The sequence below is a fragment of the Epinephelus moara genome, chromosome 1 (genome assembly GCF_006386435.1).
Source record: "Epinephelus moara isolate mb chromosome 1, YSFRI_EMoa_1.0, whole genome shotgun sequence".
Lineage (NCBI taxonomy): Eukaryota > Metazoa > Chordata > Actinopteri > Perciformes > Serranidae > Epinephelus > Epinephelus moara.
Genome location: NC_065506.1, coordinates 78064 through 97108, shown reverse-complemented (window position 1 = coordinate 97108; position 19045 = coordinate 78064). Strand labels below are relative to the sequence as shown.

Here is a 19045-nt window from a genome sequence, read left to right as displayed (position 1 = left end):
AATTGTCATAAAATCATTACTGCTAAGGGCTAAAGGAATACAAGGCTCAATAGAGCTTTGACTCTCAGTCAGCCTGGCTACAGTGCTGAAAAGAAACCTGGGGTTGTTCTTATTTTCTTCTATTAATGCTGAGTAATAGTTTGCTCTGGCATTGCGGAGGCCCCTCTTATAAGTTTTGAGACTGTCTGTCCAGATTAAACGAGATTCTTCCAGTTTGGTTAATCGCCAATTCCTTTCAAATTTTCGCAATATTTGTTTTAACTTAACTGTTAAGTTATGGAATAAGGGGCTAACAATTCGTGAATTTACAGAGAATTTATATTATAGGTTTTTTTAACTACTGGGTACCTATTCTATTATAACAGGGTATGTGCGACCTGCTGATCAATAATATGGATGTTTGGGGGGAATTTACAGAGAACGTATACGGTAGGTATTTTTAAGTACAGGGTACCTATTCTATTATAACAGGGTATGTGCGACCTGCTGATCAATAATATGGACGTTTGGGGGGAATTTAGAGAGAACTTATACAATAGGTATTTTTAACTACTGGGTATCTATTCTATTATAACAGGGTATGTGCGACCTGCTGATCAATAATATGGATGTTTGGGGGAATTTAGAGAGAACATATACAGTAGGTATTTTTAAGTACAGGGTACTTATTCTATTATAACAGGGTACAGTATGACAATAAAACTGAAAAGGAATCGGAGGGAAGATGGAGTGAAGACTTCTGCAGCAAGTAATAAATCAGATGTGATTTTATTTCAAAATGACCTAATTACAAACAAACTATCTACATTGTTCCTTTATATTTTCAGCGGGTAGCCTATACAACTACAGGGTACATCTGTGCGTTTACTTCGGAACAAAGATCCAGGTGACAGTATGTTGTCATGCATACTGTTGGCATCTGAAGACCGTCTCAGCTGTCGCTCACCTCACCAGCTTTACATTACTGGATGTTCGTTTATGACTTCATGACTCCGCTTGCTGTCAGCAGACAGAATTCACCCACCCTAGATGTGATCTAGGTGTTCGTCCGGCATTACGGCTCCTCAACATGCAAGCTCACCTTTTTCTAGCTCTGTGCACGCTCTCCTTTCATCTCAGGAAATAAATACAAATATAGCAAGATAAAACACAACGCATATGCTTGATATGTTTTACTGACAGCTTACTGTGCAGTTAATTTACAGTTTGTTCTTCCATGTTTTGAGGCAAGTAAAATCAAAACAAACATCTCACATTGTTCTCTGTATTTACAGAACAAGTGATATATGCAGTGGTAGTTTTCCTTTTGTTACATTTAGTTACAGGGTAAGTACAGGGTATGCAGGCTGTATTCTAAAGCACCAATAGTTCCCCCGTAGTTACATTTAGTTACAGGGTAAGTACAGGGTATGCGGGCTGTATTCTAAAGCGCTAGAATAGTTCCCCATAGTTACATTTAGCTACAGGGTAAGTACAGGGTATGCGGGCTGTATTCTAAAGCACTAAAATAGTTCCCCATAATTACATTTAGTTACAGGGTAAGTACAGGGTATGCGGGCTGTATTCTAAAGCGCTAAAATAATTCCCCATAGTTACATTTAGTTATAGGGTAAGTACAGGGTATGTGGGCTATAATACTAAATGTAAATTGTACATTGTATATCATATAAAAAACTAAATATTACATCTTTAACTTAGAGCCTTTACTTAACATACTTCTTATTTCAAAATAAGTAAACTGATAGCATTTAATTATTTATTTCTTAGTTTTTCTTGCATTGCTTCATTTTGTCCTTCTTTTTCATCTTCCTTTCCACTCCTGATGAAGATGACAGGGTTGAGGTTGAGATGAGGGGAAAGAAGCTGGTGCACCTTGTCCATATGTTGAACCTATAGAGAAAAACTGTTAGTTTCACTCTCTTAACCATAATATATAGTCTGAGATATCTGGATTTCTGACAGCCATGATGTCTCCCAGTTGGTGAGAAGCCATCAAACTGTTGGCCACACAGCCGCAAAGCCATCATCGCTGGCACTCTAGATGTGAAAAAATACAATATTAATGGTCTACATAAGGCTATACAAGAAATACTGTATAGCTAACTAAAATCAGCGCCTAATTTCTAGTTTGTCAACAGACCATTACAAATATGTAGCACATTAATAATGGAAAAGTTGCAGTTAATTTCCAATTACCGTGTGGAACAAGCTTGCAACAACAGTAGTCATCTAGCGATAAGCCATGAAACCAGAAGCATGAGTGACTTTCCCTTTTATTTTATTTTACTGACAAAAACCTAAATGCAGCATAGGACATGTTTGATATGCTGCTAATCGACAGCAAAGCAATAATAAGTGTATGTAAGTTCAAAGGAGGAAAGTTTACCCAGCGCAGTAACAACACTAAAGTTAGCTTCTGATTTGTAGCTTCCGATTCCCAGTTAAATGAAAGTTCTGGGAAACATTATTAATGGTTCATTCTCCTGTTTTGCACCACTTACACTTATTAAAGAGTGTTATGCATCATAGCAAAAGCCTTAAAACACAGTTTCAGAATCGTGAAACCTTTATTTGGCTTATGAAAACAGAAAAAGGGAAATTTCACTGATATTTCTCCATCAACCACATTAGACCAGGTCCAGATCAAAACACTATACTTATTATACTTAGACATATTTTTACCTTTTGAAATACGATCACACAATATCTCTTAAGAATACATTGTCAAATCTGTTTAATGTGGTCTGGGTGGGAAAAAAGCAGTGAAATTGCCTTTTTTCAGTTTTCCCCAAAAGAATAAAGGTTTCACAAATTTTAAACTGTGTTTTAGTGAGTCTTAGTAAGTGTCCTTAGTAATTTAGTCTAGATTTGACAAGTCTAAGTATAACGTTAGTGGTTTTTGATTCATAATTATCAGTGAAATCACCCTTTTTTCATAAGCAAAATAAAGGTTTCAAAATTCTTAAACTGTGTTTAACAGCATTAAGACCTTTGCTACGATGTATAACACTAACACTTTAATAAGTATAAGTGGTGCAAAAATGGAGAATCTGCCACTAAATATCATTATTTATGTTCCCCTAAACTTTTCCTCTCATCCTGAATCAGATGCGACGAGTCGCAAGCTCACTTCAGTGCTGTAGTGCACGACAGGACAGTAACGTTAGCAGATTAGCTTACGGAAAATTCCTATGTGAATAAAATCACCTGAACATGTTTCTGCGTCTGTAAGACACAAACCCACATGCATTATATTCTATTGCATTGAATGTAATGACACTTTAAATTCTATTAGAGCAATCATAAGTGTCAGGTTGTAAAAGCTGCAGGGTAACGGGGCGGCAGTAGTTCAGTCCATAGGGACTTGGGTTGGGAACCGGAGGGTTGCCTGTTCGAGTCCCCGTCCGGATCCAAAATATGGAGCGTGGACTGGTGGCTGGAGAGGTGCCAGTTCACCTCCTGGGCACTGCCGAGGTGCTCTTGAGCAAGGCACCGAACCCCCAACCGCTCGGGGCGCCTCATCAAGGGCAGCCCCCTCACTCTGACATCTCTCCACTTTGTGCATGTATAGNCATCTCTCTGGTTAGCAGGAAACAGATTAGGTACGTTGCCTCATCTCACCAGCGTACTCCAAAGTGTAGGCGAGCGGAGAGCTTCTTCTCTTTCCTTATACACAACATCTCGTCTTCGTCTGGCCTGGGAATGCCCTGGGGTCCCCCAGGAGGAGCTGGAAAGAGTTGCCGGGGAGAGGGCTGTCTGCCCCCACGACCCGGCCTCAGATAAGCGAATGAAGATGGATGGATGGATGGATGGATGGATGGACAACACTGTCACCCCCTGCTGTCATTTGATATTAATGAAGCGTACCCATTCAAATCGCACTGAATTTTGATGACGCTGATGTGAAAGGTTATAGGTCACAAGTTTAATTAAAAAACAACAACATAGTACTACATCCATGAGTACCCTTGCCTTATTATCATTATTATTATTATTATTATTATTATTATTACATATTATGCCTTATTGGCATTGCTTTTTATCGTTTTTCTTAACCAAATCTGTGTTACTTTATTTTATTGTCATCATGGTATTTCATACATTTAACCCATGTTATATAGCCTGTGTAACAATGACAAAACATTTTTGACATACCTAAATAACGTGTGGAGGTGTGTCACCCAGTGATACATCGTACAGTAAATTATACAATAAATTAAAATAAATAAATAAATAAATAAATAAATAAATAATGACAGAATTTGCAGTACAGATTTAAATTATACAATGTTGTAATAATTCTGAATTAATAGAAAAATGTCCTTCTTCCACCTTCTTCCTTAGAAGAGGAAGAAGGGGGTGAAAAAAATCCCAAAACAAAACACTTTGGGCCAGATCTACTAAGATCCCAATTTGTGTGTACTAATTTGCCTGCGCAATCTAGAATTTTGCGTGTGGGGCTGAACCGCGGTTTGCAGGTGATTTACTAAGAGTGCTTGCGCAAATGACAACAGGTGCAAATGTGTTGGAGACACCCTATTTAAATGAGGGTTTTGCGTGTTTTATGGTTTGCAGCATGGCGAGTTTGGAGAGAAAGCGCAAAGTGAAATTCGACTCTATGGAATTAGAGGTGTTGGTAGATGAGGCCAATAAACACTTAAATGAGCTACAGGAAAGAAACCTGTTCTCTCTAAATTCCCCCCAAATGTCCATATTATTGATCAGCAGGTCGCACATACCCTGTTATAATAGTTAAAAAATCCTATATTATAAATTCTCTGTAAATTCACAAATTGTTAGCCCTTTATTCCATAACTTAACATCTTGTTCCCCTGTACCTACATATATGTATTGGTACGTACTACACTGGTACACCGTTAGTACAAAAGATTACACCGTAACTACCCGATAGTTACAGTGTAAATTGCGGGCTGTAATCTAAAGTGTTACCGGATCCACACTGCCTGCCATTCCAGGTCATCAATAGTGATGCCCAAGTCTCTTTCTCAGGCATGCTTATTAGCTTGGGAGGTTAAAGCTGAGTTGGGGTTTAGGGCTCTATGGAATACAATAATGTGTTTATTGGATACCTGTAAGCGGAGATATTAACTGAGCATGACCCTCTATTATATGGATGGATCTCCAGGCCTTCAAGGTACATAAAAGTGATAGGGTTAGTACAGAGGTCCTTGACAGACTTAAAGTTGTTGAGAAACAACAGATTCAACAAAGGGCATCTGGACTGAGAGGATTCAATATCGAGCCAGATTGAGGCTGGGTCATATTTGAGCCAATCTGCTAACACGAAGGTGTACTGCCAACTGATTAAGTCTCACATTAGGTACATCTAAGTCCCCATCAGAGCTGACCATTTGGAGTTTTGACATATTAAGTTGGGGCTTCCTTTTTCTCCAGATAAATGAACTCAGTCAGCCTTTAAGCACCTTGATAACAATAATAGGGATCATTTGAAGAGAGTAGAGTAGTCTAGGCAGGATGTTCATTTTAATAAGAAACTAAAGGTAAGGCTGGGCTTCTATTTTCGAAATAAATTGTGTTTTTCTTTTATCTCTAAAAAGAAGCTTGTTGCTGCAACTTTTCTGCCGTTGCTAGACTATGGTGATGTATTGTATATGAATGCCTGTTCCACGTCACTGCTCATGCTGGATGCTACTTATCATGGTGTATTGAGATTTATTACTTGCTGTAAATCACACACCCATCACTGTACTCTGTATGCTAAGGTAGGCTGGCTGTCCTACTACCTTCATACCTCTGTACATACCTCACTTTCACACACAATCCATCTTACAGCTTGCGATCCCAGGACTGTCTATCTGCCTCAGTTCCCAGAGCTCGCACTGAGTTTGGGAAGAGGGCATTCATGTACTCTGCTCCCTCAGCCTGGAATGGACTTCAAAAATCTCTGAAGCTTCAGAGCTTCATTTCAATTAATGATTTTAAAACTCTAGTCACAGACTTTTTAATGGCTGAGATGGGAGTATGCAAATGCTTTGCTACATAATGGAGATTTATTATTGCATTGATTGTGTATATTGATCATTGTATATTGTTTTATGGTGTGCATTGTGCTGTACACTAATCTGACCTTCCTTCCTCAGTGTCCCTATATGTAGGTGTTAGGTACACACCCAAGTAGATAAAACCGGCGGGTGACCAATGATAGGAAAGGGCTCTAAAAGGCTTGGGATGGATGTAAGCAACCCCAGCGGCATAGCTTCAGACTTTGCAAATTTATACCCTGAAAAAGTGCCAAATGTTGAAATGACTTGGATCAAGCAGGGAATAGAGGTTTGTGGTCTCGATAAGAATATTAACACGTCATCCGGGTACAATGAAATTTTATGGTCCCTCTCACAACAACAAGTATACCTGATAGAAGAGCATTCTGCCTTATTGCTTGTGCCAGTGGTTCAATAGCAATATCAATGAACAATAGGCTGAGAGGGTCACCCTGTCTATTCCTGCAATCAAGGGGAAAATTACTAGATTTCAGACCATTTGTCAGAGCTGCCGCTGTTGGATTATTGTAAAGAACCCTGACCCAGCTAACAAATGTGTCTCCCGGCCCAAATTCTTTCCATGCATAAAACAAGTAAGACCACTCAACCCGGTCAAATGCCTTCTCAGCATCCAGAGAAAGCACAAGGGCAGGGTCTTTGAAGTCCTGGCAAAGCTAAATAATATTAAGAAGCCTTCTCATATTATCACAATAGTTCTGGCCTATAATAAAGCTGGTCTGGTCCTCCTTAATGATGTGAAGTAGTACTTTTTCAAGACGCATGGCTAGTGTTTTGGAGAGCAATTATTGGTCAGCATTGAGAAGGGTCCTTGGCCTGTCGGAGGTGCACTTGTCAGGGCATTTTCCCTTGTTGAGGATAAGAGAGATATTAGCTTCCCTCAGTGATTGATTTAGGATCCCATTTTCAAATGAATGGTTGAACAGAGCCAGCACAGTGTCTAAGAGAATATTGCTGAACTCTTTATAAAACTCATATCCAAATGCGTCTGGCCCTGGGGCCTTTCCAGATGGCATAGATTTAAAAGCCAGTAATGCTTCATCTTTTGTGATTGGGGAATTGAACTATGGTTTTTGAGCTTCTGTAGCCTTTGATAGTCTTAGATCTGAGAAAAATATATGCATAAGGGCTGAAGCATTGTCAGACTGTTCTGACTTATACAAATTAGAATTTGAAAGTGCACTTTTTGGTGCACTTTAAGAGGACTGAGTTCGGTTCATATACTATTATATACTACTATATGTGAAAACACCCTTAGACTCAACCATCTTCCCATTCAGACACAAAGCAAATATACACTTGCTTTTCTCAGGTGGGTGACACGAGAGTGGGGACCCTGCCCCGTCACATGTGGTAAAGGTCTTCAGCAGAGAGAGGTGGTTTGTGTTTACCATCTACAGAATGGCTCACTCATCCACACCAGGGACCTGTATTGCCAAGGAGGAAAACCTCCTGTTCTGCAGGGCTGTGAGGGCCGCCTCTGCCTTACTGTGTGGGAGGCTTCAGAGTGGTCCAAGGTACTTCATACACACACTGTGCCTGATGTCATGTGAAACCATTGCAGGCTCTGGGCCTTGCTTCCTATTAACAATTAATCTTAGAAGTGTATCCATGAATGCTCTTAAATTCTTGCACACATTTCTTAAGAGAGAGAAAGAGAGCCCCCTCCATTAAATGTTTATGTTTATGATTGTTGAAGAAAAAACAAGATTGCAGTTTTCAAGATTTTTTTTTTTTTTTTATTATTATTGACCAGCATTTGGGAATTAGCCACATTCATTTTTACAAATTTGTCCAATATTAACCCATTTAAGTGTATAAAATATTTAGTAAAACCTGAAAATTTATTCCTTTTTGGATATGCAGTACTTTTTTCCCCTGTCCTTTTCTTGCCAAGTTATTCCTCAACTTGACATATTCCTTTGCCGCAATGGAAAAAGTTGTATGTTTGTCTCACTTCTTTAAATTAGCAAAGCAGTACAGATGCATTGGCATACTGAGTGATGTCTGCCCAACAATGAGCTACACTCCAAAGATCGAAAATGCAAATGTGGAATTGTTTCAGTATAAATATGGCTCATGTCAAAATTAATAAAAATTAATTGTAAAACTAAAAGGTGCATTTCCTACAGAGTGTGAAATTATGTGAAAGCTACAATAAATTGCAAAATACACAAATCTTAAAGTGCAAATGCATTGTACCGTCCTGCTGAAAAACCAGCATGTTGAACTGTTTAACTTCCAGAATCTGAAGCTGAATTGAATTACATAAAGAGGCTAAGAGCTGAAATAATTTACTAGAAAAGCTTGACGCTAAACTGAAATACTGTCAAAGGTGGAAGTTAAAATTAAATAACTGAAAAGGTGAAGGGAAGAAATGCTTAGCAATTAAGGACATTTAAGGTATTCAGTGTTTTGCTACTTTTATGCTTTTTAAAGAGCATCACATTTTAACATTTGCATGGTTTCTAAGTTAAGTTAAGTTTAAGTTTTTAAGTTTCTGTATTTGACAGTATGCAGAAGCAGTAGTTAATTGAAAAATGTATGGAAGAAGTATAATTGCACTGTGACCTGTTGGAAAGGCATTAAACTTAGATGTGTACTGTAGAAGAATAATTACTTTGCTACCTTTTTAAAGCTTAAATGAAGTCTGTGGAGAAAAGCATGAAAAGTAGTTGAATTTTAAAGAGTAGATTGGAGACTTAATATTTTTCAATTCAATGCAAGTATTGAATTTTTAAAAAAGCTTTAAATTTGATCATAATGCAATCAAAGATCTTTTATTTTGAAAATGTTGCTGTGTTTGGGTCGTCTGGTAAACTAATTTTACCATATTGGACCTTTTATTTTGAAACTCAGTCTTGTCTAAGCCCTCCCAACAAATTCCTGTTCCATTTGATAGCTTTTATTTTGGCTAGATTTTTAAAAAAATCTAGCCTTGTCTAGGGCCAGTTAACTATATTTATCTATGTTAAGCTAAAGCATTGATAGTATGAATGCAACTTCTGTTATAATTGTGCCCAGCGCTCCAGCTCCGCAATTGAAGCAGTTCATTCCAGCGGTCCACTCTAGCACTTCTATCAATCTACCAGCATGTAGAGGCATGTCTCAAAACAACAACGTGTGCCGGTCGTAGGAGCAGGCTGATGGCTGAGCATGCCGAAATGCTCATCTTCTTAAAAAAGAATCTCCACATCATGCTCGGACTGCAGTAAGGGCAGAATGTGGAGATGGGGGAGTAGTGGTCGATTTAGTTAACTGACTGATTTCTGCTCATGTTTTTTTCCAAGACGAGCAAGGTAAGGAGAAGGGACACTGAGGTAGACCAGCAATATTAAGCTTATCAATATACTGTTGCCTCTCTGGTAGGCATAGCGTGCTAAAATAATCCTTTGCCATCTTATTAGCTAAAACTTAGCTAGCTATAGCTAATAATTTTAGCTAGCTAGCTAGCAATTCAGTCGTGGAGACTTGAAGGCGCGGCTGCGGAGGCAGAATGACAGTGAACGAGCGAAGAAGCGGAGGGGAGAGCGGGCCTCGTTTTCCCTTTGGGGGCGTGGCTTTCAGATTATGACGCATTGTGCTCTGTCTCTATAGAGGGGTGTCCAAATGGAAGAAGGGTCAGCATGTTTGTACACACAAGGTTAAAATACTTAGGTTATGCAATAATCCAAAATACAATGGAACAAAACTAGTGGCTTTTTATGGAGGGAACCAGGGTGATGTTAACTTCCTGGTTTGCCTATGAAGAAAACATCATCCCTGCAAACTTTGTCAAGATGCCAAGAGATTAAAAACATTGTTTGAAAGCTGGAAGCTAAATTGTAATACTGTGAAAGCTGGAAATCAAAGGGCTGAAAGAAAATAATGCTTTGTATGCTCTGCCATCACAAGAAATGATTAAAAAAGCACAATATATTTAAAAAGTGGAAAGAAGCAGAGTGATAGCAGAAATGTCCTTAAAGAGCTTAATAGTTTGACATTTGAATGGTATCTATAGTTGAAAATATGAAGAAGTCATAGAAATTCAAAGTGGAATAGATTAAAGATGAGAGACAGAGAAAGAATTCACATTTTAAAAACCATTGCAAGTTTAAATAGCCACTATATGCCACATAGAAGTGGTATACATCACCTGGGCCCAGCATTTCAAAGTGATCTGATAGGATTATCCTGGCCGGATTGGATTAAATCCTGATCTGATCTGAAAACTGGGTATTTCAAAGTTAAGGCAGAGATCTGGATCAATTTGTTACCACATTTCAGGATTACTTGGATCCCACCTCAGAGGTGGATTTGACAAAGCCTCAGCTCCACTTCTCCTAGATATTGTTACTCAAGATGTTCATTACACTTAATCTAAATTAGTGTTTTAGTTGTAAGTAATTTCAAGCATAGAAAAATATTGTTTGGCCATACTTCCTGAAACTGTTGTAAATGAGAGTAACAAAAACAGACCTATTTCTCAACATCTAGTTTCACCTAACATTGTAGCTTGTTTGTACCAAAACATCCAACATATGTTTGTGGTCAGACAAATGCAAGGAAATGCAATGCAAAGCAAATCTATTTGTATAGCACATTATTTTCTTTACAGAGAGCAGGGACGGTTTTTGCTATGGGCAATGTGGGCGACCGCCCAGGGTGCAATCTATGTGAGGGCCCTCCAAAAAAAAAAAAAAAGAAGAAAAAAAAAAACTTGCCAGTTTTCTAGACTACCACTCGAATCCTGCCGGTTGTGGGTTGAACGGGGGTCACAGACAGGAATACGGCGGAGGCTCATAGTGCTTTGCGGCGCAAGATAACGGCTTACCAGCAACAGAGAAGGCGAGGGATGGTTCGCCCAGGGTGTAAAACTAGCTAGGACCGCCTCTGACAGAGAGTGCAAGAAACAACACAGGGATTAACATAATAAACACATGGCAATTCAAACAAAGTATTAAAAAAGCAATTAGGACCAAAATGTAAATCAAAATAGTGTCACAGTCCCTAAAGACTGCTCACAGGTCTGAGGTGAGCTTCTTTTCCATAAGTTTTATCTTCAATTCTGTCTCTCTCTGCTGAAGCAGCGTCAGCTTGAGCTGCTCGTCAGCCAATTCAATTTGTCTCACTGCCCTCTCTGTCAGGAATCCACAATAGTCACAGAAATTGTTGAAGTACGGAAAAGCATATCACCAGCATTACTGTAGCATACCCAAACTCAATCCTCTGACACTTCTGAATGAACCGCATAATTCATACTAGTAGGCTACTGTATATTTTTCCTATACGGTCTGCTCTGCACACATGTAATTTTTTTTTTTTTTTTTAAAGTCCGCTGGGTTGGCAATAACATAACGTTAAACTCTGAACAGGTTGGTGTTTAAAGAGTTCATGTATGACGTACTACAGGTTGGTGTTTAAAGAGTTCATGTATGACGTACTTCAGATGAATTCCCTTTTAAATTAAACCATAGACCGCAAAATACATCAACAAAGCCAGCTACCTCGCTAGCCTGCTAGCTACTTAACATGCAAGTCAATGGAGCGGCGTTTGCTACCGTTAGCATGACGTTGGCGCAATTAGAGATCGGTACGCCCACGTTTTAAGTAGGTGACAATTCAAATAGCTGGTTCACATGAGATGGTGGGTGGCCTTCGTATGGTCTTAAAAACGCTACACATTAGATATCGGTAAACCTACATTCTGATGTGAAAGCTGTGCTACCAACTGCTCCTTTCGTGAAGTAGTCCGCCATGTGTCAGATCCAGGGGCGGAATCGTGAGATTTGGAAATCCGTATCCAGTCAGATTGGGATCAAAGTGATCCACACTGCCAATGTTTTGAAATACCCAGATAAAGTCAGCAGGATCACCTTGATCCCTGACTGAGAAAAGGAGGATTTCATTATACGGATTATTCTGATCCAGATTACAAGTTTTGAAATACCGGGCCCTGAAGAAATGTGAGATGCAGCACAGCACTGTGTGTAAGTTATTTAGTCATTCAAGCAATTTTTACCACTCAAGAATTACTAAAAACTGTCAACGATTCCTCAACGATTCCTCCAAAATACCACATTAAGACACCAAAACCTTGGGGACTACCACAGAAAAATCCATGTTATTATGTGGTATCAAAAACTTTTGACATTTGGAGATTTCTGTAAGAACAGCATTCTATGGCGAGTAGACACCAAGCACTTCTGTACTGGAAACTGATCATAAGTGCTATATTGTAGGCAACTGGACTTGTTTGAGATTCTTGAAGATGTTTTGCCTCATCCAAGAGGCTTCTCTAATTCTGAGAACTGAGATTACAATGACCTGGATGACTGAGAACCTCTACCGACACGTACTGAAAACTGCTGTGAGATCTGCTTATTGTCAATATAACCATGAAAACCATCCATCCTGTGACTGTCTGAGGTCTCTAGTTTGTGGCTGTAGTTTCGTGAGGCTGTGATTATCCTAGTGGTCACAATAGGTCATTTTATACACTGGTGTCCGTTTCAAAGACAAGGTCTCTCTACAGTGAAATGGCTTCTATGGGGGCTAACTTCATTACACATGCATAAAACTGGGCTAATTGAACTCACAAGAGCCCTAGCTTTCAGGTCCTACCCAATTTATGCAATTCCAAGAATGTGTAAGGCCCCCAGTATAGAGACAGAACGCAACGCGTCATAATCTGAAAGCCACGCCCCCAAAGGGGAAACGAGGCCCGCTTTCCCCTCCGCTTCTTCGCACGTTCGCTGTCATTCTGCCTCTGCAGCTGTGCCTTCAAGTCTCCACGACTGAATTGCCAGCTAGCTAGCTTAAATTATTAGCTATAGCTAGCTAATAATTAGCTAATAATATGATGGCAAAGGATTGTTTTAGCACGCTATGCCTACCAGAGAGGCAATGGTATATTGATAAGCTTAATATTGCCGGTCTACCTCAGTGTCCCTTCTCCTTACCTTGCTCGTCTTGGAAAAAACATGATGTGGAGATTCTTTTTTAAGAAGATGAGCATTTCAGCATGCTCAGCTGTCAGTCTGCTCCTACTACCGGCACACATTGTTGTTTTGAGACATGCCTCTACATGCTGGTAGATTGATAGAAGTGCTAGAGCGGACCGCTGGAATGGACTGCTTGAATCGCGGAGCGCTGGGCACAATTATAACAGAAGTTGCATTCATACTGTCAATGCTTTAGCTTAACATACATAAATACAGTTAGCTGTTACTCTAAAAAATACATTTGGAGGGTTTGACAAAGTGTTTGCTGCACACAGGCATAGGGAGTGTCAGGATCCCACAATTTCTTCCCTGTTGAAGCCTCACGTTTTATTGTCTGTATCCACTTTTGTCTTCTACAAGGTTGATAAAAGCTAAGCTCTGGGTTTTTACTGGCCGTGCAGCCCACCACACAGCAACTTTTCGGCATTTGGACTTAAGGAAAACTCAACAGGATGAAAACGGAGGGGGAAAGTGTGAGGGGAAAGCGGGCCTAGTTTCCCCTTTGGGGGCGTGGCTTTCAGATTATGACACATTGCACTCTGTCTCTATGCAGAAATATTCAAATACAATACAGGTAAAATTAACACATTTATACTGCATGCAAAAAACTGCATGGTTTATCCCCAAAACTGCATGGGATTAGCATAAAGTAGGTATGTATGTAAAGGAAGGACTCATGGGTACCCATAGATGCCGTTTTCAGTCAGATATCTTGAGGTGAGAGGTCAAGGGATCCCTGAAATGGCCATACCGTTTTTCTCTTGCCAAAATTTAGCCTTACTTTGGAGCGTTATTTAGCCCCCTAGCCAACAAGCTTGCAAGACTGGTTAGTACCACCGGATTTCTTAGATCTTCTAGTTAAACCAGTATCATCACTCAAGCTTTAAAAATCCCCTACAGCCTCTTAGAGACAGGAATGTCAGCAGGGACATGAGCAGGACACATCATCTTAAAGAAATGGTTAGTACCACTTACTTCCTTAAAGGGGCAAAAAGCGAAATCGTTTCACCACTAGGTTTGCTGTTGTGCACTGCCTGCAGACCAAAACAAAGTGTGTCATGAGCCACTCCTCCCTCTACCTCTGCTCTCCACCCCCCACCCCCCACTCGCCTCGTCTAGCAGTTAGCGATGTCTCGGTCTCTGCTGTGTTTAGCTATTCCCCTGCCTACTTCAATGATGATGGTACCTGTAATAAATGTAATATGTTTGCTGAGATGGAGGTGAGGCTCAGGGACTAGAGGAGCTGGTAGAAGCGCTCCATAGCTGTTAAGTTACTCCAGCAGCCGGTGGCAGCCGACTCAGCTAGTGCTAACACTGGGAGCTAACGCTAACGTTCTTGCTCTTCTCCGTGAGTGAGCTGGCTCGCGGGCTGCCCACTAGGCTAAAACATCGCTTCAGGTTAAAGTGGGAAGAAGCAGCGGGTTTATCGGGCAGCTGAGTGAAGCTGGGTGAAGTGGAGGCTGCAGAGGAAACACCAGGATGGGTTAATGTCCGGAGCTTGTGCAGCCTGCCAGGCTGCCCGCCAGGCTTGCGGGCTGCCCGCTAGGCTAAAACATCACTCTCACTCACGGAGAAGAGTAGGAACATTAGCGTTAGCTCCCGGTGTTAGCACTAGCCGGGATCTGGCGATGGCTCTAGTCGAGTCGGCTAGAGCCCGCCGGGCTGCCCGCCTGGCTCGCAGGCTGCTCAAACACCCATCCCGGTGTTTCCTCCGCAGCCTCCACTTCACCCAGCTTCACTCAGCTGCCCGAAATACCCGCTGCTTCTTCCCACTTTAACCTGAAGCGATGTTTTAGCCTAGAAGGCAGTCCGCGAGCCAGCTGCCCGCTAGGCTAAAACATCACTCTCACTCACGGAGAAGAGGAGGAACGTTAGCGTTAGCTCCCAGTGTTAGCACTAGCTGGGATCCGGCGATGTCTCTAGTCGAGTCGGCTGCCACTGGCTACTGGAGTAACTTACAGCTATGGAGCGCTTCTATCAGCTCTTCTAGTCACTGAGCCTCGCCTCCATCTCAGCAAATATATTACAAAAATGTAGCCTCACAGGCTGCCCGCAAGCCTGCCAGGCTGCCCGTGAGGCTACATTTTACAATGCTAATTGAAAATGTTAGCTGGGCTGCCAGGCTAACTTACTCACTTAACACAACCGTAACGCCTGACCCATTGCTGGGACCGAGCCGCTAATAACTCAAGCTCCAGACATTAACCCATCCCGGTGTTTCCTCTGCAGCCTCCACTTCACCCAGCTTCATTCAGCTGCCCGATAAACCCGCTGCTTCTTCCCACCTTAACCTGAATAACAAACCAGGGCTCGGTGCTCCGGTTGGATCCAAACAGAGAGCCGGGGCTAGTTGGGAAGCTAGCGGAGGCTAACTGGCTGTGCTTACCTCCGGTCATGCTGCGGCTAACGCCTCGCAAGCCACTCCCAGCTAGCTCCGGATTGTTATTGAGGTTAAAGTGGGAGAGGCAGTGGATCTGTGGGGCAGCTGAGTGAAGTGGAGTCTGAGGAGGAATCACCGGTTAGTATGGCAGTGTTTTACTAAAGGTCACAAGGTGGGGTTGTTATGGTCAAATATGTCATGCACAAGCTAATGGAGAACTTGGTTACCAAATTTCATTTAATCAAAGTCAACAGAATTGCAATATGTATGTGGCATTCCCCACACTTGTACTATGAAGCTATGTCTACAACATTTCCAAATTTGGTTGCAATCCAATTTAGCATTGAAGAGTTATGGCCCGTTAAGTGCATCATGCCACATCTTCAAAGATTTAGTAATCAAGATGAACAGTAAGTGATACCCAAAATAAACTAGATTTGCACTAAAACACAGACAAAAAGCTTATTATCTGAAAGGGGTAGTGCACCCAAAAATGAAAATTCACCCATTATCTACTCACTCATATGCCGATGGAGGCTCAGGTGAAGTTTCAGAGTCCTCACAACACTTGCGGAGATCCAAGGGGAGAGGGGGTAGCAACACAACTCCACCTCATGGAGGCTTACGGCACCCCAGATTCAAACGTCCAAAAACACATAACCACAAAATATCTCCATACTGCTCGTCCGTAGTGTGATTGTCCACAACTCCATCATCACAGCCCTGTTGATGCTTCCTCATCCAGTAAACGTGTCCCCTGGATGAAACCTTTGAGCTTGGGGAAAAGGAAACAATCCTAAAACACCTCCCTACTCACCTGACCTGGCTCCAGGTGATTTTTGTGGCACCAGGTGAGTAGGGAGGTGTTTGAGCTTGGGGAAAAGGAAACTATCCTAAAAGGTTTCTTCCAGGGGACACGTCTGGATGTAGAAGCATCAACAGGGCCGTGACGATGGAGCTGTGAAAATGTATGTTGTCACAAAAACAACACCTTAATATTTGTTATGATTTCCCAAAACTTAGTTAACATTTCTCACCTGTGTGCTGGATGTATGGGCTCCAGCAGATTGACCCGACTGACCAGATGCCATCATCGCAAGTAAAACAGACACTACGCTGCGTTCACAGTGCTATGTGGAAATCGGACATATCAGCACTTAAAATGTGGCTATTGAACTGCAAAATCTGGCATAATTTATCGCTCTTATACTGCAATTGGTGCTCAGTACTGTCTAAAACAGATTTCTAAATGGAAGTTTGTCACTGGCATCAATTTTTACACGGCCAGTCACATGAATATGGTGTATGTAAGTGTTGAGTCAGAATTTTTTTAGTTCCTACGTTCCCTGAAGGCACTGTCACTCATGATTCCACACCCCTCTCAGTTGATGCCACGCCCCCCACGCCACATCAGGGTCAAAAGTCTGAAACTCAAAAAAAACAGATTTGAAACTGAAAAAAAAAAGATCTGAAAGTGAAAAAAAGATTTGAAAGTGAAAAAATAAGATTTGAAACTGTAAAAAATAAGATCTGAATCTGAAAAGATAAAACATGCAACTGAAAAAAATAAGACCTCAAATGTTAAAATATATATGGAAGTGAAAAGTGAAAATAAATTATTCATTCAAAATAATTACCAAAGTGAATCAAAATTATATTTAACCTGAAAAAACGTTTCATACGCTTACTTTTATTTTGAATACATTGTTGTATTTTTCAAAATTCAAGATCAACACATGAATTTTCAGTTTCAAATTTTATTTTTTCAAGTACAAAACTTTTGACCCTAATGTAGCTCCAAAGAGCTGCAGGCTACAATAAGGCAAAAAACAGAATTCAAATGATAATGGGTGAATTTTCATTTTTGGGTGCACTATCCCTTTAAAGAGTATGAATGGTAGAAATAAAAGTGAAAGCACACCTGTCCTCAAAGAGCATTTTGGTATTTGGATGGTCACTGAAAGTATGGAAAAGTAGTTAGCTACCAAAAAGCATAATGAAGAAGAAGAATAGGAGAACAGTCTGAATGCTGGGTCAGCATCTACACAGATATGCAAACCAGTGCCAAGGTGTGGCTCTTTTATGTGAGAACTATATCAGGCAACTACTGTAAAGGAACAGAAAGAATACGCTTTTTTCCACTCTTCTATACCAATTCTTTTTTCCATCTATTCCTTCAGTGTTCATCAGACTGTGGTCAAGGTGTTCGCAAACGGATGGTGTCATGTACAAACCCTCAGGGTCTATGTGATCCTCTGTCCCAGCCTGCTCAAGAGGAGCACTGTGAGGACCACTCCAGATGTTACGAATGGAAGACTGGAGACTGGTCCAAGGTATGGATATCTTCACACCCCATGGTTCAACTGCCTATGTGCCCTCTCGAAAGAGGAAAAAAGTCACAATCTCGATTAATTTGTTTAGACTTGATATGTGGAAGAAATTTCAGTTTTTGTTAAGGATTTAATATTTTCCTATAATTAGTAATAATACCAACTTATCAGTGGTGAAGCCACTAACATTACCCAATAGCCTGATCATAAAGCAATCACAACAACAAATTTAAACCAAATCAACAACGTGACATATGCATTGATAAAAGGTAAATAGTCTTGCTTAGCTTGAACAGTAATGCTAACATTATGCTATGCCCAGATGTTACAATGTCAGTCCATGAATAGAGGGTGGAGAGTTGCTACTTTGATGTGCTGCTTTTGTTAGTCAGTGGTGCCGTCTTTTGTGGATGAACCGGGCTTGGTTCCGATACAGTCTATCTGTTGTCATTCTTTTAAGGAGTTAGCAGCTTGGAGTTGACTTGGCTCTGTTCTACTTGTTGCTTGTAAGGTAGCTTGCAGATGTTGCATTATATCTGCTGGTGCTAAACTGTCTATTCGTTCAGTCAGAGAGCTATCTGAGGAGAGGAGAGAGAGAAAACAGCAGGAGTGTTGGTTTTGTTGGGTAGAGGTTCACACATTGAAAGCGGCATTGGTTAGGAAGTGTCCATTTCACAGTTAATTAGGGGTGTAGACCAAGTGCAAATACTTAAATTTGGGTACTTGCTGATACCAAGTACCAATTTGAGTACTTAATAATGCCATTAGAGTTCTTACAGTTACTTTGACAATATGTTTTATTTTCATCAGATGTTCTTCAATTTCTGACTGTGGCAAATTGTGGTTACTGACATTGTAACATTCAGCTGTATGTGTTTGCTTTGACAAAGTGAGAGGCATGTTCTTTTTGATAAAGAAGACGGTTTTTTACACTGTAAAAACCGTCAAATTCTACTGCAGAGACTGGATCACTTAATTGGCCTAAAAGGTTCTGCACTAAGCTGGTTTAAATCTTATTTATCTGATCGTTTTCAGTTTGTTGATATCCATAATGAATCATCCTTACGTACCAAAGTTTGTTTTGGAGTTCCGCAAGGTTCTGTGCTCGGACCAATCCTATTTACTCTATATATGCTTCCTTTAGGTAACATCATTTGAAATCACTCTATAAATTTCCATTGTTATGCGGATGATACTCAGTTGTATTTATCGATGAAGCCAGAAGAAAGTAATCAATTAACTAAACTCCATAACTGCCTTAAAAACATAAAAACTTGGATGAGCACCAATTTCCTGATGTTAAATTCAGAC

At 40.6% G+C, this 19045-nt stretch overlaps 1 protein-coding gene across 1 annotated transcript in view; it reads left to right on the top strand.

Annotated features, from left to right (window-relative positions):
- The window catches only part of adamts17 (ADAM metallopeptidase with thrombospondin type 1 motif, 17), a 487878-nt gene that overhangs the window by 442435 nt on the left and 26398 nt on the right, over positions 1-19045 (top strand). The window contains exons 20-21 of the mRNA XM_050041105.1: positions 7354-7558; positions 17585-17737. Coding sequence (XP_049897062.1) covers positions 7354-7558; positions 17585-17737 — 358 coding nt within the window. The remainder of the gene's footprint in view (positions 1-7353; positions 7559-17584; positions 17738-19045) is intronic.